The sequence below is a fragment of the Podarcis pityusensis genome (genome assembly GCF_964106645.2).
Source record: "Podarcis pityusensis genome assembly, chromosome: 7".
In the NCBI taxonomy this organism is placed as follows: Eukaryota; Metazoa; Chordata; class Lepidosauria; order Squamata; family Lacertidae; genus Podarcis; species Podarcis pityusensis.
Window position 1 is genome coordinate 86,799,621 of NC_138031.1, and position 22,088 is coordinate 86,821,708.

The window sequence follows — 22,088 nt, forward strand, 5'->3', positions numbered from 1 at the left end:
TCAAGTGGTGCAAAAAACCAAGTTCTAGCTGACTAAAGCTTGGCCCCAACACCCAGATTTAATGATCAGGTATCCCACCAAGACTCCATTTTGAAGTACACTTAAGGAAAATGTAACATTAGGATGGAAGAATGAAGACACTCCTAGTAGTACTCTTACAAAAATTCAATTATATTATTTAAGGCAGATGTTTGAAAATTTAATAGTACAAAAAGCATTAATTACTGCACCTGCTGAGCATCGGTACATTCTGTTGAATTTTGGACAACCTTTATCATGGGATTCCATGCTGGATCTGGAGTATGCAGTCCATTGAAGAGAGGCCCACCTGGTCCATCAGCTAGCTGAGGATGAGACGGTATAATAGTGCCTCCATACATGGAAATTGGAAGGCCCTAAGGAGAGACATGGCAATTTACAGAAAATGGTAGCAGAGAAACAGGTTTACAGATCAGTAGCAATTTTATTTGTAGTAACTAATGAGTACAATGCTACTGTTACGCAGAGGTTATCTGCAGAATTGTACACCACCTCTAAGAGGCTCCTGAGCATAGACTAACCAACTCATGTTCTACATTAGAATAATGTATCTGTGTCAACCCTACATTATTATTATTTTACATTCATCACATAATATAAAAGCACATTTTAGCACCTATCCGCCTCTTTTAGAAGCTGCCTAACTAGATAAGATTCATTTATTTGATACCAGCATATTGTTGGAAATTTGTGAACATTCTAGCCAACAGAAGCCAGGGCAGTTCCCACATTTCCCCATCCAAATTAATGTTTATACTGCTTTCCTTACCAATTAAATCCCTCTTCTATCATAATAAATCTGGTCCTGCCCACAAGATATTATGTAAATTGGGACATTGGACCTAACAGACCTTCATGCCTAACAGCACATTTACCTACTGTACTGTAAGGTAGGGATCACCAACACTGTGCCTGTGGGCTCCAAAATGCCCATCAGTACACACTCAATTAAAGCTCAGAGTAGACAGTGAAGCCTGTCTTGTGTCGTCTTTTCAATTCCATGTTAATATTTTTCTGTTCTACAAGACTTTAAGATCTGCCTTTAAGTCTCTGCGATGTGGTTGATGCTTTAATGTACTAAACATATTTAATGGCTGCTATAGTTATATGCTATATATTGTATTTGATTGTGCTGGTTTTCTATTTGGGTTTTGGTGCTAATTTTGGTATAAGTATGACATGGCTGTTAATTATCAAGGTTCTTTTAATCCTCTATACAGTTCCTAGACAATTTATAAACAAATAGGGTGGGATTCACCTAACAGCCCCCACCAACAGAAACCCTGCACAAGGACTTCTGCTTGGGAAATGGGGCTTCCCCCCAACTGGCTTGAGGGGGTCAGGAAAAATCGGGGGTCAGAACAGTGTTGGGAGGTCTGTTCAATCAGGCAAGCTGGAATGCTTGTGCCAACAGAATGATTGGAATTCCACCCATAAACCAGTAGTTTGGAAAGTCTTCCTCTCCACAGTACATATACAATCCTTGATACTCAAGAGTAACTCATTACTGTGTAACAGGCTCTTCTTTCCTATACACATCAAAATGTAAGGCTGTTGTCACCTGGCAGTTCGCATGGCTGCCAATAGCTGGGCACACCAACTCCAGTGTGACAACAGAACAGCAGGTAGGCAGCTGTGCAAGCAAATTGCTCTGTGAAGCACCTCCCTCTCTTTACTAAATGCAGCTGCACAAAGTTTAACAGAAGGAAGACACTTCAGAGAAAATTGAAGCATCTCTCCCCTCCTTTAAAAGGGGGTGGGACTTGGGGCGAGCTGTAAGGAGACAGGCAAGGGGTGAGTGAGGTGTAAAGGAATGAGGGAATGACCAGGTGTGTGTGTGTGGGGGGGAAGGGGTTTGGCAGGTAGGCAAGGTTGGCAAGTGGAACAAGCAGAGATACGCAACAATACATATTAATACACAAAACGGCAAGCAATGCAGAATGTTATCCCCAATTAGCACAAATTGCCTATTAGACACCCCGGACAAACAGAAGTGATGCTACTCTGGAAGGACTGGAAGCTGAGAAGCCCCCAATGTTCACAAACAGCTTCCATTGAGAATACAAATTCTAAGAATGTTCTACAGCTGCATGATTTAGTTTGATTTGAAGCAACTGTGTGGAGGTCTGTGCATAGTATGACTGTGCACAAGTGTGAGAGAGAAACTTTTGAAAGCGTACTTTAGAGAAATCTACAAAGCTGTTCGGCATAGGCTGCTGGAAAATATTTGAGGGCGCCACTATTCCAGAGTCATCTCTCTCCATCGGCTGATGTTGGGAAAAGGTGCCAGGGTCCGACAGCTGCTGATGAACTGGATGATTTCCCATGACAGGCTGAGACCAACCTGACATGCCTTCTAGAAAGATAACGAAGCACTTGTTTAGGGATCAGAAAAATCTCTCGTATTAATCAAATTTTATTTCTCATATTACCCAAAAGTTAGAAAAGCTCCTTCCTGCTGCAAGAAGAGCCAACCCAACTCTACACACACTGCTCTTCAAGGGCAGTGACCTTTCCATGGCAAATCCAAGGACTAGTTCTCAGTCCTCATTCTCCAAGATTAATGACTGTGTCCTTTAACAAAGTTGATCTGCCACCCTCCTGAGATTCCTGTGGCCTGAGGTTTAGGAACATGAGAAACTGCTTTATCATAACAAACTGTTTCCCCATCTAGCCCAAGTATTATCTGTGACTAGCAGCAGATAGTTCTGTGTCATCCTTCTAACTGGGGATTCCAGGGATTCAACCTGGGACTACCTCCATGCAAAACAATTGTTCTGCCATTTAAGGGTACGTTGTCCCTTTCCCTCCTCACCAACATCCTCTTGTACTTTGTCCTGCCAATGTCTCAGGCCAAACATGGTGCTAGCAGGACATATCTGCACAACAGAACTACTTGGTAGTAGCTGAAACTTCACTTACTGATTCACTGCAGCAATACCTACTCCCCAAGATACAAACTACTATTTGAAATTCAAAAGGACTTGCCTCTTCTGAAATAGAAAATGCTGCAGTAAAAAAATCAGGAATTAAAACTCCAGCTGCTATCATAGGGTTCCCTTTTTGCCAGTACCTCCCTTATTTGGGGTCTGATCACTGCACATCAAAGGCACGTATCCCCCCCCTTCTTCCCATATCCTAGAAGTTGTCACACCCTGGCACCACTCCCGTTTTGGTATCTCCAGGTTCTCATCTAGCCTCTATACGCCCTTTCAATGGTCTTCCGTATCCAATTTACTGAAAATTACTTATCGAAAGATCTTCCTTCCTGTTAACTGCTATCTTCAATTGCTCTGAATGCCTCTTCTAAACCATTGTGTCTCCTCCATACCGATCACCCCTTTCCAGTTTCCTACACTGACTCCATGGGAAGCATTGCACTGACTTGAAGATTCGCTTTGGAGCTCTCTCTACTCATGTGTCTTCATTCCTTTCACACAAGGCTCACTATCAGCCACTTTTCCCACTCCCCTTTCTCTGAACTTTCTGCCATGCAACAGTTCTGTATCCCTGTATAGACTTATTTTCCTGCAGCTCCACTTCTTTAGCCACCTTCCTGGCTATTCTCAGAAACACTCTTCTATTCAGGGCTACTACTGGCATTATTAAATTCCTGCATGGAAGATTTCCACTCTTGCATAAAGTAGGAAAAGCACAATGTGCAGGAATACATGTTTAGAGTACTAAAGATGTTTAAATAATTTCTGTCTAAACAATGGACTCTTTAGGATTTATTTAGTTAAAAGCTCAAGAGCTTGATATAATATGGCTGGGAACCCTTATCCTGTATTTGCAAATTACTGTTTTCTTTAACTCTTACAATCATTTCCTTTGAGATACTCACCTGAAACATTGTTAACACCAAATGACCAGATACCACTGTGTCCAACAGGAGCTGCAAAGTTGGTTCCCAAGGGGGTAGGTGTGACAGAACCTCCTTGACGAATCCTAGCAAGTCTTTCTGTTCCAATAGGCGGTGGCACCTTTCGATCTTGTGCTGTGCTCCCTGATTTTGGCTGACCCAGAGAAGAAGGTGCAGAAGCAGCTGAAAGGGGCGAGGATGATCCCGAGGAAACTGATGGAATAGGAGATTCACCTGATGAAAAAACAGTTCTCTTGCTTTATCACACATGAAATGCTGAGTTACCTTAACTGCTGCTCTAGGATGTTTCCACTAGAGATGAAATTCTCAATGCTTCAGCAAAAGTACACTTCTACTGAAATCAGTGGGATTTAAATACTAAAAACATTTTTTTTTTGGTATAGTATCAGTATTTTGAAATAGATGAAAACTGTGTTTTGAATTTTAATGCATCTTAAATTAGGTTATAACATGGTGCTTCATGATATTGTTTATTATTAGCTCATGTCTTCAAAACTGTGCATCCATCAAGGAGCTGTTTGAGAACATGCTTCAGGGAATGCATTGGCAAAGCAGACCACTTCTTATTGGACAATTCTGACAGGTGGCTGGGATTGCTCACCTGCCAAAGGTGGCCCATGGACTGCAAGGAGATTAAGATCTGACTTGTCGGCCAAAAGGGTCTCCCTCCCTTCCCCAAATGTCTCTAATCATCAGCCTCAACAAAAAGCTGGGTCACCCTGCCTAAGTTATCTAGGCTCTTTAAACTTTTATACTTCAGAGCTATCTGCCAGGTTTATTGTTCTTTGTCCCTGACTGACATAGGAGCCAATGGCTCTCTAGTTTATTTACTAAGCTTAAAAATAACTATAGGGAACGTTTTCTCCATGACTGATCTATGAAACAGACTGGACTGTGTAGTGGCACTCAACTGATTTTCCCATCTCCATACACCAATGTCTAGGATAAATAAGCCACTAAAGAGAGAGATAAGGGGAGAAATAACCCAAAGGCAGCCAGCCAGCAGCTTCCTTGTGGTGTATAATTGCAGCCTCCTCCAAATCACTGCTGAACAAACAAAATTATCAAGAGCTGATCTCATTCAGCAAGCATCCTATATAGACCAACTCTCTAGCTGAATCTATAACATGACTTAAGCATCACGTATTTACATTCAGATATTCTTAATTTGTCTGGGATCAGATAGATAGATAGATGGATAGATAGAGGCAGTTTAAAAGTATTGGGTCTAAACTAAAGCAAATGTGTAACTGCATGCATGTTTCCTTTAAATTGTTTTTAAGACCAGCAGTGGTCATAGGGAGCTGCAAATTTGAGTGGGTAAACAATGAAATGGGAAGGGTATCTTTATCTTCCTTCCAACAGAGAGAAAAGTAATTGTGACAGATTTGTGTGTAGGGAAAGCCAGATGGGAAAAGTAAAGCAACCCTCACTCCATCTATTCTTCTACTCAAACTCTCTGAAAAGGAAGGGGAACCTTCATGTGACTGCATGTTATGTCTAATTTGGCCCCTTTTAAGCAGTTCAGTAATTTCATCTTTTAAAATTGCCTCAATTTCTTTAATTAATGCTGAAAACAAATTTATGTGTTAGAATCATACAGCCAGCAAAAAGGTCAATACCAACAGACTGAAGAGTTGAATTAGACAGACCCCCAAAACTCCTACATGAATTTGTAGCACTTGTCCAAGGGTGTGGTGAAAAATGCTGTCTGTTAAAGCTGGGGGTCCCAACAGGTGCTGGCCCTTGAAGATAAACCCGTGCTCCTTGAATGTTTGCTGAAAAACCAGCCATAGGCGCTGAAGAGGAGTTTGAGGAGCTGCTGGATGGATCTAGAGAAGGTAAGTCTACAATTAATATGATTATGTCTGAGAAAATAACTCCAAAGACCCTACTTGTTACCCAGTTATTCTATGAATTACAGAAACCCTCCCATCATAATCTGATGAGGTTTGTAGGATAAACAGATTCTCATTTATCTTGATTTCTATCATTAAATAGGGCTGGGTTACATTTGGGATTTTTCTAGCCTGCCCATATAATAATTAATTACATCCTGTGTTTTAAATATTACTTGCTTCTAGCATGAACTGCTTTTCACAATCCTACCTAAAATTAAGGAGAACATTTATAGATGTTCTGTGCATAGTTGAGTTGGCATAAATAGTTAAGCCAAGATAGGGGAAATTATTTGTTATTGCCAAACTGGTCAAATTCCCAGTATATACAGTAATCTCAAAATGGCAGTTACCTGTATAGTTTTGCAGTGCAAATATTTTCAGACTGAGTCAAACTAATACCAACCTGGCTTGATGTGAGCATTTCACAACATTAAACTATCACTCTTACTGCAGGCATTAAACATTTTTCAAAACTTCAGGGAAGAAAACACAACCAGCGTAGAATTCAATTCAAAACCACATTTTTAGATGAAGCAGACCAGGAGTGGTTAACTTGATGTTGTTGGGACTACAGTTCCCATAATCTCTGCCCACTGGCCACATTTGCTGAGATAAATTCAAATACCGTACATCTGGAACAGGTTCCCCATCCCTTCTGTAGACTCAATGAAAAGATTTTGCTCCTCTTTTGCAGCAAAAGCCAATAATGGGATAGTCTGCTGCTCAAGACCATTTTCTCATGGTTGATTAAGCTATTTTGCTTGCATATTTAGGTTCTAAACTAGCGACAACGCCTCCCCAGATGGCTGAATATAGGCGCTTTCCCACTTTACCTCTCTCTATGTGGTTTGTTGCATCTACTGTGTGGTGTGTGTTTTAAGAGCTCTTACATCCCCAGAATGACTGTGGGATAACTGAGGGTCACTATTCTGGTTTGCTTGTTCTTTAAATGCCACCACATAGTGGATGGTTGAAAGGCTTCTAAATTAACATCCCACAAGTCTCCTTTATGTCCATTAGTACACACATAATTTTCTCACAATGGAATTCACATAAACAGGTCACAAGGATATAGTGCCCATGCAATGCAGAACTTGCTTTAAACTATGAACAGCAACAAGTTGAGTAAAATCCTTCTTAATCTTATTTTACCAACTATGGTCTCTGTAAAGGTTAGTACTATCAGGACTGAGGCTTAGAAATGCTGCCTATGCTCAGCAATTGGTTATTACATCAATGTGTCAAAGATAAATATCTGTAAACCGCATCAGCAAAGATTCAGAGTGGGGTTTTTTTTGTTAACTGAACCCTACTGGAATTCAAGTTTGGGAATGTAAGAAATCTCAGAGCTGACTGAAGAGGAATTATCATCTGCTAAGTATAAAGCACAATGCAAAACCTTAGTGCAAGCATAACATAATCAAAGAGTGTGGCTTGTATTGACTGCAATTAAAACTGGTCAACACTACCAATCAGCAACAGAGGGAATGGCCATCCTTCCATTTCCTATTTAATTATGCAACTTATTTTTATCTCATTATGGTTCTGACAAGAGTTCAAAAATAAAAAAGCAGAGCAAAGCTTTAATAGGTGGAATGCTGAGAAACATTTTCCTAAAATGCAACTTTTGGTTCCATTTTGTTATGGAGTAAAGGCTAACTTATCAATGAATCACATTATCTTGTCTTAGAGGAAGACAAACACAGGAAAGGGGAGGGACTGGTATGAGGGTATGCGAAGGATTAAACAAAAAGTCCCCATCATCTATATGGGCCAGAATTTTTCTTTAGGATGTTCTGTTTCCCCCATCATTTCACAGAAGTTACCTGAACCAATATTGTGTGCCAACGTTCATTCTACAGAGTCACACCAATTCCCCCATCTCTTGGTTATATTAAGTCACATTATGAAGAAAATATCAACTGAGTAAAAATAATCAAAGACCCAACACAATTCTTGTTTTCAGTATTCCTCTGGTTCAGGATCACAGAAACAATTTTAAAGTTTGGGGAAGCTTTTCAATTGCTATCAAGAGGCCATGAAGAATTATCTCCCTTTCCATGCAGAACATAGCAACTCACCTACAGGACTAGTTGAAACTCTCTGGGAAGGAGGCCGGAACCCTGGAGCCTTGGAGTTATCAGGATGCACATTTTCCATGTGCCCCATCACAGAGTTACCCAAAAACGTAGACTGGACAGTGTAAGGTTGGTCTGCTGCTCCTCGTGTGGACAGTGGGCAGTCTCCCCATCCCTGGTTAGCTGGCACCTGGTTGCTATCAAAAAGACTGCTAAAGTGATTGAAGAGTGTTGCTGGGCCAAATGTAGGAGGCAAGGATTTGTTTGCTGGGTTAATATGCATCTGAGAACCGTTCATAACGTTCATGGGCGATGACAGCTGAACTGTGGGTGGTGGCCCTTGCGAAGGTGTCAAAGGTACTGCATTTGTAACGAAAATGGACTGAGGTTCCTGATGTATGTTTGCATTTGGTACCATTGAATAAAATGAATTTCTAGGTTGCATTCTGTGAGAGACACGGGGTGCTGGTACAGCTAACTGAGGTAAGGTACCATTGTCCTGATTATCTGCAGCAACCGATCTAGGTGAAGCTAAGCTTAATGGAGTAGGTTCTGAACTGGAAGAAAAAGGCATAGATATGGGAGGACTTAAGTCAGACATATTGGTCGGCAGTGTTTCATCTTGCGCGTTGTTTGGAGGTGCAGGACTGCTAGATGTGCACGTTTCTATGACTCCTGAAGTGCTGCCAGATGAGATATTGCTGCTAGCAGCAACCGATGATGGCACACATGCGTTTCCAACAGATTGTTCTGGTGTTGATGCCTTTTCTTTGGGTACTGGGGCAGAAGAAACAGCATCTGTTTTAAGTGCAGACTGCTGTGCCTGTGGAACACTAGCGGGTAGAAATGTAGTGGGAACATGCCCAGTGTTTTCAGGTGCAGGAGAAGCTGAAGGCAGTGTGCTACATGTAGTTGTCACAGTTGAGATCGCTGTCGTCATGGTACTTGTTTTAGGAACGCAAGCGAACAACTGTTTCCTGACCGATGATGGAGTCCGGTTACTTGTAACACAGAGTGGCTGAGAGGATGCAACTACTGAAGAGACAGTACCAGGACAAGTGGGAGCTAAACCCGTGGATTCAGGCTGCAAAATATTGCCATTCTGGTTAACTACGCGACTTGAACTGTTATGCTTTGGAGAGCTATTTGTGCTGCCTGGGTTAACTGGCCTCACTGGGAATGGTCCCCAGGTGTTTGGAGAGGTTGAAAATGTTCCTCCAAATTGGGCCATCGGTAAGCGAGGGTGACGAATTTGTTGCATAGTTTGGGCAGCCAATATGGCAAAGTGAGGGTGGGAATAAGCTAAGGGAAGAGAGACTGGAAAAGAAGAGCGCACGTTTGCAGGGACATTCTTGCTTAATTTGTTAGCAGACTGGAAGGTAGACAGCGTTGATGACTGAGAGGTGACAAGAGATGGAGCTCCAAGGGGAAATGAGTTTTTGTTTGAAGCTGAAGCAGTACTGACGCCAGATGAAAAATTTGTATGGACTGACTTGGTGCTGGAAGCAGGTGTTCTTATATGAGTTTTAGGAATTAAATCTTCCAGTTCCTTGGCAGGATCTTGAATAAGGGCATTAATAAGTTGTACTGCATATCTTGTTGATTCTGTTCCACCCCTGAAATAGAGAAGGCAGGATCATCTTTAGAACACAAGGCTCAGTTCAGTACAACTTAAATCCATTTGAAAATCATGAGCTTTAAACAATAGATTTTAGGCACTCTACCTTATTGTGATCATTCTCTCTCCATTTTTATCTTTTTGTTTGTCCACATCAATATGAGCACCAGTGACATCCTGGATTGCTGTGATGTTGCACCCACCTCTTCCCATTATTCGAGAAACAACGGATGCTGGGACAGAGAGCTTTTTTGACCTAAATGACAAAAATTATAAATGTTTTGAGGGCTTCCTGCTTTTAAGTTTAAGAGATTTAGGTAGTATTATAATATACTCAGCCTGAAAAGCGAGATGAGCACTGCACCCTATAGTCGCCTCTGACTGGACTTAACTGTCCAGGAGTCCTTTACCTTTAACCAAATATTATAGTATGTCATTTTGATAACTAGCCAAGCATCTCAGGATAGTTAAAGTGATATTCTTGCGGATATTCTGGGCCTTGTTAGATGTGTGTTCTGGGCATGTGAATTTTAGGCTAATAGCTCTTCAGATAATGCTACTGTAATTCACACATTAACTGCCAAACTTTTAAAAAGCCCCCCTTGAGAATATGTGTACTACTGACAAACTGAATGGTTACTATGCCTTTTAACTGCTATGCATGCTTTAGAACTGGAGATATACCACATATTTTACCCTACAGCTCTGAAAACACTAATGAAGAAGCTTCATGTGTGCTGAAAGTCATGGAAAGGTTTTTGTTGTTTTTTAAAAAAATCCCTGTTATTATATATCTTGTACTTGTTGAGTCACTATCTTTTCCTTTAGTTATTTTAAAAAATGACATTCCCTCCAACAATTCCAGCAGCCTTGGAAGTTTAAAAGCCCTTTCCCCAACACTTCCTCACATGGATTCTATTTTCCTCCTCTCTTCAGTTCAGTTCCGACAGTGATACATAAACCCCTGTAATCCATACTCCCTGAAGTTCCAAACCCTCATTGATTCTGCTCACAGCCTCATCTACAGCCTTTCATAAATCCTCTTCAATTCCAATGCAGAATTTTTGAATGCCACCAAAGTACCTTTTTGCTCCTGAAAGACAGCGTCCGCCTCTCTGCAGCTGAAACTGTTCAATTGGCGTTGACTGCAGAGTGTTGTTAGGGGAAGGGTCCTTTAAAACTCTGCCTACTTGCCTGTCAAGGTTAGAAAATACAATTTTCCTTAGTTTTCTAGGCAAGAGATGAAAAGAGTTTTGAGTCATACATTTTCAAGCTCAGGTCCAGACAAGAAAACCTTCTCTCATTTCCCCTGTTTTATTTGTTACATATATATTATCAATCTCTGTGGAAACCCAAGGGATCTCCAAGCCAGATATTAGCAGGTCCCAGATCTACTCAGCTCTACACATATGGAACTATTGTAGGCACTTCCAAAACATGTTCTAATTATACCCTAGATTAGTCAAGACTAAAATATCACAATTATTTAAAACACTAGGAAATCTTAAGAAACTGGTGTGATAGGCATATGGAACCTGATATTGTACATAATTTAGATGGCAGTCCATTTAAGGCCCATTGAAATCAGTTGAGCAGTTAATGGCTTATTGTCCTCCCCATTTCAACAGGATTAAGTACTTCACTAGAATCACTGTGCTCCAGACAGGGCAGAATCTATAGCTCTGTTAGGATAGCAAAATATCTCTTTTTAAAATAGTTTGAAAGAAAGGGAAGGCTTTGGAAGCATACATATTTCTACAAGATTCACTATTGTTAATATGTTTACAAATGCATCAGCAGCCAAGAAAAAAGTTACATCAGAACTGTTACATATGGAAAAGTATATGGTTTCATATTAACGGCTCAGATTTAAAATGTCAAAGTTGTTTGCATCTATTAAGTGTACTTTTTATAATGTAAATAGGCCTGTGCTTCTCGGTTGAAGGGTAGTACAGAAATTTAATTAATAATAATAATTTATTAAATTTATATACTGCCCTTCATCTCAAGGCAGTTCACAAGATAAAAGAACAAAATAAGTAGTTAAAACAAAAACCTCTCCTCTCACAAACACATTTTAAAAACTGTAGAATCATAGCTATCAACTTTTTCCTTTTCTTGCGAGGAACCCTATTCAGAATAAGGGAATTTCCCTTTTAAAAAAAAAGGGAAACGTTGACAGCTATGTGTAGAATATCAATCAGCCAACGGCCTGGTTGAAGAGGAATGTTTTTGCCTGGTGCCTAAAGATATATAATGAAGGTGCCAGATGGACCTCTCTGGGGAGAGCCTTCTACAAATGGGGAGCCACTGCGGAAAAGGCCCATTCTTGTGTTGCCACCCTCTAGACTTCTCATGGAGGAGGCACACAAAGAAGGGCTCAGATGATGATTGCAGGCTCCGGGTTGGTTTATATGAGGTGAGTTGGTCCTTGAGGTATTGCAGTCCTGAGCTGTTTAAGGCTTTATAGGTCAAAACCAGCACTCTGAATTGGGTCTGGAAGCTAATTGGCAGCCAGTGTAGTCCGGCCAGGATCAGTATATGCTCACACTGTCTTGCACCTGTAAGCAACCTGGCTGCCAAATTCTGCACCAGCTGAAGTTTCTGAACTGTCTTCAGAGGCAGCCCTACGTATGATGCATTTCAGTATTCCAACCTAGAGGTTTCCAGAGCACAGACACAGAAGTTAGGCTATCCCTGTCCAGACAGGGGCACAGCTGGGCCACCAGCCGAAGCGGATGGAAGGCAATCAGCACCACTGAGGCCACCTGAGGCTCAAGCGACAGCAAAGGATCCAGGAGTACCCCAAGCTGCTTACCTGCTCCTTCAGAGGCAGTATAACCCCATCAAGAGCAGGCAACCTCCCATCCATCCAGACCAGTGCCTTAGTCTTATCTGGACTGAGCTTCAACTTGTTGGCTCTCATCTGGTCCATTACTGAGGCAAGAAAATGGTCTAGCACACCCACTGCCTCACCTGCAGATGTTAAGGTGAAGCAGAGCTGTGTCATCAGCATATTGCTGACTACGTACTCCAAAACTCCAAATGACCCCACTCAGCGGTTTCATGTAAACAGCAGAGGGGATAAAATCGAGCCCTGAGGAACTCCACATTGACGGTTCCACGAGGCTGCAGAGCACTCCCCAAGCATCACCCTTTGAGAACCACCATCCAAGTAGGACTGGAACCACTGCAAAGTGGTGCCATCTACCCTCAACGCAGACAACTGCTCCAGAAGTCGATGGTATTGAAAGTTGCTAAGAGGTTAAGAAGAATAAACAAGGACATATTTCTCCTGTCTCTCTCCCAGCAAAGGTCAACATACAGAGTGACCAGAACAGTTTCTGTGCCAAAACAAGGCAAAAAAAACCCAAAAAACCCAATTGAAATGGATCTTGAAATTCAGTTTCCACCAAGAGCGCTTGAATCTGGTGCATGAACATCCACTCTAGAACCTTGCCCAAGAACGGGAGTAGTTTTACCACTGTCTCCTTCAAGCAGGCAGGGACCAACCCCTCTCGTAAGAAGGCATGAATCACCTAACTGGCCCAGCCAGCTGTCTCCTCACTGCTAGTTTTTTATCAGCCACAAGGGTCCAGAGCATAAGTGGTCGCCCTGACTAATCCAAGCACCTTGTCTGCATCCTCAAGCCTTACTAACTTAACAACAACAACAACAGGGCTCTTACAAGAGAATTGACAGTCTGCTTCCCAGACACCCAGCATCTCAGCTTTACATAATGGGGTGCATACACAAACCTCAGGCTCAACTCCCCACCTCCATGTGCAGAACCTTCACTGTGAACTAGGATCCATGAGTAGGCGCTGCTTATGTGATGCTACTTAACACTTAAGTTTGTGGGATAGAGAGCATGTGACCCTAATGTTTGCTCCTCAAGTCCACAGCATTTAAGACTTATAATGTATGTTAAAGTTAGCAAATGCCAAGTGCTTTTTTTAAAAAATCTGACACGTGTATCCACTACCATTTGTATACTGTCATACCTTCACCCCCAATTCAAAACTGACCAAATTACCAATCATGCTCAAACTGGTCAGATGCCATTCATGAAACTGCATGAAAACAACTTACCTTCTCACTACTTCTTTCCAGCCTTCTTCTCTTTTTTGCCCTCTTTTTGGACTAGTCAGATTCAACTTTATGTTCGGAGACGTCAGAGGCAAGGACACAGATTTATAACTTGTTGTTAAGGAGTTTGGATTAGCTTCACCTTCAAGTCTAAAAACAAAGATAAGTTTGATTATAGATTGCCTGCCACCAAACGATCCAAATCTCAATTCCAATTACTGAATTCCATGTAAGTCAATGATACAAATTGTTATCAATAGAGTCCTCCAAGTGCTCAGGCAGCATAATCCTATTTCCAGATGAGTTCAGGTGAGCACAGAATATGGAACATTTGTTCCTAATACAGGAAGCTCTATCAACAGATGAGCGCTAATGATTATGTAGGGGGGCACTTATTTTGATAAAAGATTAATAACTTTTGATAACACTTAATGGCAGCGTAAATTATTTTGTGGCAACAGTTGCATTAATTATGTGCAAAGGGGATGGGGGACTGTTGAACAGCCTGCTTACCTGACTCTAGTGTTCTTATGAGTGGTAATTATGCAAATACGCTTAAAGGTTATGAACCTGTGCACAGCATTGTTCAGAACTTTTTGAATTTAAAACTAACTTTTGGCACGAACGATCTGCTCAAGTGTAGTGTAAATGTACCACAACTTCCTGCTTGGCACTTAAGTATCATAGTTATACAGCTACCTGCAACATGGAAGACCAACTGTGTGGATGCACAGATAGCTATGTAGGAAACATCAATTTCAGGTAAGCAACCTCAGCTTTGTGTTTTTTTGTGGGGGCACAAACATAGGAGATTGGTAAGCTAGTTATTGAGATACTGGATGCAGGTATCTTCATATGAACAAGGATAAGGATAGCCCACATCTGAAGTGTCCACTCAGCTTAAGTTGACAACTGGGGCCAGGTAGAACAATACATATGGAGCACCATTCAAAGGTTGTGACTAGAATGTACTCAAAAACCACCTGGTACTTGGTATTGGGCCAGTTCATGTTACATGGTATGTGAAGAGACCCAATTAGAAAATTCTGAAGATGTCACTTGGATGAAAGACAAAGAAGAAATTCTCCCTAATGATAAAATGGTGGCTGAAAAGATAACTGAACAGAAAAATGTGGAATTCACCCCATAGGCCACAAGCACTATAGTCAAAGAGCAGATCTTTTACACCAGAAGTATCTAGGTTTAGTTCTAGAAGGTTTGAATAGTGCAGAGGCAGAACCTGTGTGTGCTGGGCAGACCAAAACTGGTATATATTGCAACTATAACTGAAATCCATCTGGCTGTGACCATGAAAAGGACCTTCTTCATAGCTGTACCAAGGCCCTGGTGCTCAACAAGTTTGTCATGCTCCTGCCACTTGAAACTATAGTGAATGCCAAATATTTTTGTTTAAAAAAGAAGACTTGACTTTGGACTATAACATCTGGTTTTAGTAGCTGGCTGATTTTGAGCTACTTAGATATGTCAGTTGTAATTGTTTCATCTTCTGTTGTTGCTTTTAAAGATTTGTTTTATCTTTTTATGCTATATAACAACAACAACAACAACAACAACAATTTATACCCCGCCCATCTGGCTGGGTTTCCCCAGCCACTCTGCTTAGATCTTGTAAAAACTTGATGTTTTGTTATTTTAATAGTGATGTTCTTAGGTACCTTGTACTATTTATAAGCAATGTAAGGTATGAATCTTTTAAAGAATACGGAACTAGCTAATCATGAAGCGTAGGCCTGTAGCCAACATGTATTCACAGGATCTCTCTAAAACAAGCATGGGAAACTTTTAAAGGGACTTAATTAGGCCCACAGGGCTGTTTCTGTCTAACCACACCCACTTGCCCACACACGACATCAACTGTGGGGGCAGGCAAACCCACAACTGCAAAGGAATGACCAGGAGCATTAAAGGGAGCTTCCCACTGTTCCTTATCAAGCAGTAAATTCCAGTGGGCCTTGCATTCCGTGCTAAATTTTAGAAGGTTCCGAATGCAAGCCTTGCTTGCACAGGGACAATACAGTGGTACCTCGGGTTAAGTACTTAATTCGTTCCGGGGGTCCGTTCTTAACCTGAAACTGTTCTTAACCTGAAGCACCACTTTAGCTAATGGGGCCTCCTGCTGCCGCCAGAGCACGATTTCTGTTCTCATCCTGAAGCAAAGTTCTCAACCTGAAGCACTATTTCTGGATTAACGGAGTCTGTAACCTGAAGTGTATGTAACCTGAGGTACCACTGTATAAAGTGCACCCTAATATTCCCAATAGTTCCTTTGCAGTCATGTCAGGTATGGATGGGACAGGTGGGTGCAGCAGGGGGAAATGGCCTTGTACATCACGTTAGCCACCCCTGCTCTAGATTATGGGGAATTGGGAACCATTAGCCTTGGCTAAGCAACACACTTGCATGCTAATGGTCACTGCTCCCACCAACAGGAAACCTTTGATGCAGGAGGATGACAACTGCTAAGAGGAGCACACAGGTGCTCATGTGCAGAGCAAGCAGCATCTGTTACGCCCACCTTCACCACGAGGTCAGAGAACCTGCTGCCCAACCCTGTCTTCAAAGTTACATTCTGGCAAAACTAGATGATATCATTTGCTGTTACTGTTGTCCTGGAGGATTAACGTGCAGCTGTTGCTTTTAATTGCTTTGCTTTGTTTTTTATCAGGAGGGATGAATTAGAGGTTACCAAGGAGAGCTCATCTCCTTAGTAATATCTAATTTGGGGATCTATAAGGTAATTTAAAGCCTCTAATCCCCCAACCTTGAAGCCCAAGGTCCAAAACATGTGCATTCAGAAACATTTCAGCATCAAGCTAGCATGAAAAAGACTCATTAAAAGCTTCAGTAATGGAGATATAACTTGTGACTCACCTGGTTTGCACTTTGGAAACTGAGGTGTTAGTCTTGTCTTCCTGAGAAGGGAGCAGTACTGAGGCATATCGTCTCTCGCCTGAAGAGTGTGTGTCCATAGTGAAGTTTAGTTCCTGGCTTTTACCACCGCTGCTGCTCTCACTATTGCAATCTGTGCTGTCTAAGTTGTCAGAATCACTATTCCCACCAGCACTACCGCCTCTTGGCTCTCCGTTGATTTTATTTTTATCTGCTTTTTGCTGTGCTAGAGTTATATGCTGGTCTGGCAAAATTATCTGCACATTTTGAGGAGTGTCTTTTGTTTTATTCTTCTTATTCTTTCTATTTGTGCTGGGAGTTGTTACCACATTGGCCCTCTTCTTTCCAAAAGCATTTGTGAAAGTAGTTGATGTTGCAGATATTCCAATAGTAGTTGTAGTGGTTGCACTTGGAGGCTCTAAAGGAACTTCTTGATCAACTGAAACAAAACAGATTAAAAAAAAATAAAACTTAATGATGGGAACAGTGCCCCCCCCCCAAAAAAAACTGTATCAGAATGGTAGTGACTTGTACCATGACATCAAAGGCAGAGTTTTTCTGCAGGTTAGACCAGACTTTTAGCATTCTGGTTTTAAATCTATTTTTTAAATGCTTTACTAGCTGTTTAAATCACAACGGATAAATTAAAAAAGCACTTCTTTTGAAACCTGCTATTCTAGGAACTGTTTGTTGATTTTCTTCTGTATGTATCATATAGAACTATATAGCATCAATGTATAAGGTACTTTACAGGGTAGCAAGAACTCAGATGGTCTGAAATTGGACAATATTAATATGCAAAGCTTCATTTCAGAGGGATGAGATTCGAAGGTGATTTCAAAAGCTTTAGGGAAGAGGTGGCTTTGGCTGAATTACTAACAAGGGAGTAAAAAAAGTGACAGTACAACTTGAGTCCCATTTTTGCATTACCCCAGAGTTGCTGCAGAACTTCTTCCCACATGGTTAGGGTAGAGATGAGATGAGGCATTCAGAAGGGGCTGTAACCAGGACTTACGTTACCCAGTGCCATAGGAATAAGTGGTGCTGAAGTCAGTTCCAGTCATCAGAATTATTGGGGGGGGGGGGAAGAACCCGGGTGTGAAGAAGAAACAGGAAGGGATACTTGAGAGAGCAGGTGATTGTTGGATGGCCAAGGGTAATAGACACAGTGCCTACAGTATCCATTATGTAAGACACACAGATCCTTTCCCAAAGCACAGTTTAAATCTACAGTTTGACTGGGTTGTGGCAGAAGAGGAAAGATAAAGATTATCCTTTGGGGCTGTCTTGTTAGGTTGGGCATGGGAGGCACTGTAGTATGTTGGCTCCAGAGCGTCCTAAAGGATCAGTCCAAGGTGGTGCTGGGGGCCTTCAAGTTCTCACCCTTGATCTGTGGGGTGCTTCAAGGTATTATTCTGTCCACACGCTGTTTAACATGGAGAGTTGGACTTTGGTGTCACCAATATACAGACAACACCTAGTTCTAACCTACAACCAGGTTTGTTTTCCCCCCAGCTGGAACTCAGTGCCATTATAAGAGAACAATGGAAGCTTTCACGGTGAGTTAGGGCACCTGTTTTTCTAGAAAAATAGCATTGCCTGCATCTTCCTGAAGCTGTGGAACATCTGAACAGGTGTCTGAAAACGATTCTGGCATACATGAGGGTGAACATGCTGAGGCTTAATCCAGACAAGACGGAGGTGCTCTCCATGGATGGAATGATTTAACAGTCCTGAATGGGGAAGCACTCTGGCTTGCATCCTGGGATTAGGCTAGGAATACCTTTTACCAGTTTAGGCTGATACAGCAGCTATGGCCCTATCTAGAGAGACCAGACCTTGCCTCAGTAATCCACGCACAAATTACATCCAAGACATTACCATAATGGATTCTTTGTGTGGCTGCCTTTGAAGATGGTGTGGAAACTCCAACTGGTGCAGGTTTCCACTGCTAAGATGCTGGTAGGGGCAAGGGAACTGGAGGACATGACACCAATTCTGTACCAAATGCACTGGTTATAGGTGCATTTCTGGATGCAATTCAAAGTGCTTGTATTAACCTTGAAGGCCCTATACGGTTTGAGACAGAATTATCTGAAGGATAATTGTATGAAGCAATCATACAAACTTGCCTGGGCACTGAGATAAGTCTCAGAGGCCCTGTTTGTGTACCTTCCTATGATGTCAATTTGGTTGCCACGCATGAGAAACGGGGCCTTTTCTGTGGCAGCTCCCAGCCTGTTACACTCCTACACACAGAAGCACAGAAACTATGCATTTTTAAATGGGTTTTAAAACCCATCTTTTTCAAAATGTATTTTCTGGACTAAGCCTTTTCTTCGCTACAGAGTCATTCTAAATACAACTCTACTAGTTATATAAATTAGAAAGGAAAAGCAATGTGTTTGTGTACGATGTACACTGCTAACAGAGTCCCTCACACATGACTTGGATTTCCTTACTCAAATGAAGTGACCAATTATTACCAAAACACATGTAAAAATTACTTTCACTCTGTGCTTTAGAAGAGTTTTAAATCCCAAAAATACAAGTTAAGAAAACTAAGTTGAAGGAGTGATGAATTCCTCACCATCATCATCATTCTCATCTTCATCTTCATCTTCTTGCAGCTCTAGTGTTTCCTTAGGTTTGTGCTCCTCATCTTCTTCCTGTTTTCGTTTTTGCTCTTCTTTCTTCTTCTTTCTCTTCTCCTTCCTCTTCTCTCTTTTTGCTGCAAGAGCCTGCTTTCTACTCTCTTCTCTGGACTGTGGAAAAATAATTTACAATATACCTGATTACACACCAATATAGAATATAAACATATCTACATTGATAACTACAGCAAATGCATTATATAAAGAATTCTAAATTCTCCAGTGTCTTCTTTTTGGCTCAAGAAACCTCCATAATGAATGATCCCCCCACGCAAATAAAATAATAATAATAATAATAATAATAATAATAATAATAATAATAATAATTGGCTGGGTTTCCCAAGCCACTCTGGGCGGCTTCCAACTGAATATTAAAAACAATACCTCATCAAACATTAAAAACTTCCCTAAACATGAAAGTAAAATGAAAAAGTAAAACGAAAAAGTAAAAAAAATGAAAGTAAACAGAAGTGCTTTTTCCAATCTGGCTTGGCTCACACAGATCCCATCCTGTGTGGGAAAGCGCACTGTTGCTTAGGTCAACTGTGCTACAAATGTGTTTTGTAATAGATTTGTCTACAGATATGCCTAGATTGTCCTTAAGAGTGGAAACCCTGAAAGCCACCTTCAAATACTGAATATAAATCAATCTGCAGTGGTCCTGCTCTTTTATACAGTGGTACCTCGGGTTACATACGCTTCAGGTTACAGACTCCGCTAACCTAGAAATAGTGCTTCAGGTTAAGAACTTTGCTTCAGGATGAGAACAGAAATCGTGCTCCGGCGGCGTGGCAGCAGCAGGAGGCCCCATTAGCTAAAGTGGTGCTTCAGGTTAAGAACAGTTTCAGGTTAAGTACGGACCTCCGAAACGAATTAAGTACTTAACCCGAGGTACCACTGTATTGCAATTGTAGACCAATTTTTTATACCTATTTTTAGTGGACTACATTTAGTTTAATGTATGTTTAAGTCTAGGCTTCATAAAACATGAATATGATCCTGACTAATTAACATGAACTCAAGAGTCCCCCGAAGGAAGCATATGCTTACTAAAAGCTAAAAAGAGTGGTGATCAAGCACACAAGGTGAAGCAGGAGTGCTGGGACTCTTGACACTTGTTTCAAGCTTTATAAATGTATGAGGCTGAGAAAGGGTGTCCAAACTAGACCATAGTGTAGCGGACCACTTTCTGTTATTACTATCCATAACTAAAGTAAGCTTTACTTTGGAATCCCCCCCAACCGCAAGATACTGCTTTAGTAACTACTAGCTTGCTACGTTACACAGGAAGATGTAGCAAGAAGGCCAAATCTAATCCAGAATGTGGCTCATGGGGATGGCTAGGATTTTCAACTGTTAGATCTATACCCATTTGATTTAGAAGTCTTGCTAGCCTGAGTGAAGGAGTGATGGTGGCTTACTCCAGAAAATTAAAATCCACAGCAGACTCAGATTAATCCTCTGCTGCATTTATCCCACGCAGGTGCATGCATAAGTCTGAGAGAGGATTTCACTTGATTTATGTAACAGTATTTAAGCAAGGGGAAGTACTCTATCATCTTACCTTTTCCAAATCTAGCTCTTTTAGCAGAATGCTTGCATTCTTATTTGCTTCAGCTGCTTGCTGGTCCTTTGCCTTCACAATTGTTTCAACACACTGGTGACATTTCTTCAGCAAATCCTATACAGTAGAAAGTTTGTGAAAAGGAAAGATAGGTTCAGCAAATTGCTAGACACCAAGAACTACTTCACTGACATATACAAATGGAGTACCAGAGAATATGTCTGTAGGTAATGAATTAAAACTAGTGATTTTTGATTACTGTTAGGCTGATCTACAGTTTTCTGAAAATACAGCTTTTAAATAATTTTAAAGCAATTATCAATTTGTTTGCCATACATGTGCTAACTGATCTTTCAATGCAAAAAGAGCAGAATTTATACTGAAGCTGCAAGTTTAATACTATAAGAGTTTATTGTTTCAACTGACAGGCCTTGTGCTGGCCAGTTGTCCACCTGCCTACTTTTAGAATACAACTATAGCATGGCATTCCAAATCTAGAAAGCATTTATTATGCTGCCCTTGATAATAGGTGCAAAACCATAACTACTAATGGAAGTAAAGGTGATCAATTTCCTTAGGCAAATCCAGATTTGAAGATGTTGGATATGGTACAGACCAGAAAAGTCTTTACTACTTCAGACAAGATTTATTCCCTCCTACCGAATGTTTCCCCATACATATTCCTACTAGGGGAAATCTAGCATCTTAGAGAAGCATTCACTCCTAGCCTTCTTGCTAACATTTTGGAAGGTCTTTTTTCCAGTGGCAAAAGCATTCAGCCATGCCAATTCACAAAGTCTAACATATTGTGAAGTACAGCCCTTCACAATAGCAGCTGCGTATCTATCTCTATATAATGGTAGTTAAGACATATGCGGTAAAACTGAACACAATATTTTTGTAAAAAAATCAGTGCTTGTTGAAATTCAGCTATTGGGTACTGGTGGAAGGCAGGCGTGTTGGATAATAGATGCAATGCCTCCCTTGTACATTTCCAATGCAGGCCTGTGAAAATACACCAGTTTTCAACAGCCCCACCCCTCTCTCTGAACCTCATTTTTGTCCAACCTACATACATTTATTTCCAATTTGTTGTGCACAGTCCACGCAATTTCCATCAAGGATGTGCTTTTTGGATATAATCTCTATTTGAATAAAGTTTTTTAAAATTAGCACTTTCAATATTCTTGTATAGTATAATGTGGTTCCACTATACAGGATCTTGTGAGAGGGCACCTACTGGATCTTGTGAGAGTGATGTAACAAGTGCTGAAAATCCTCCCTTTAGTCTGACCTCATTTTGTGAACTTTTTTTCTTTCAGACCTTTCCCCTAAATTATTTGGGAGCTGTG

The 22,088-nt window shown here is 41.1% G+C and overlaps 1 protein-coding gene across 10 annotated transcripts in view; it reads right to left on the reverse strand.

Annotated features, from left to right (window-relative positions):
- The window catches only part of LOC308482216 (ankyrin repeat and KH domain-containing protein 1-like), a 90,323-nt gene that overhangs the window by 596 nt on the left and 67,639 nt on the right, over nt 1-22,088 (reverse strand). For 3 of the 10 annotated variants that reach the window (XM_081015112.1, XM_081015107.1, XM_081015108.1), the window contains 11 exons: nt 20,737-20,853; nt 19,109-19,283; nt 16,501-16,957; nt 13,612-13,758; nt 10,603-10,713; nt 9,626-9,775; nt 7,905-9,517; nt 5,545-5,754; nt 3,884-4,135; nt 2,220-2,395; nt 231-395 (listed from right to left, as the gene is read on the reverse strand). In XM_081015112.1, coding sequence (XP_080871238.1) covers nt 231-395; nt 2,220-2,395; nt 3,884-4,135; nt 5,545-5,754; nt 7,905-9,517; nt 9,626-9,775; nt 10,603-10,713; nt 13,612-13,758; nt 16,501-16,957; nt 19,109-19,283; nt 20,737-20,853 — 3,573 coding nt within the window. The remainder of the gene's footprint in view (nt 1-230; nt 396-2,219; nt 2,396-3,883; nt 4,136-5,544; nt 5,755-7,904; nt 9,518-9,625; nt 9,776-10,602; nt 10,714-13,611; nt 13,759-16,500; nt 16,958-19,108; nt 19,284-20,736; nt 20,854-22,088) is intronic. The other 7 variants (XM_081015115.1, XM_081015114.1, XM_081015111.1 and 4 more) reach the window with 7 other exon arrangements.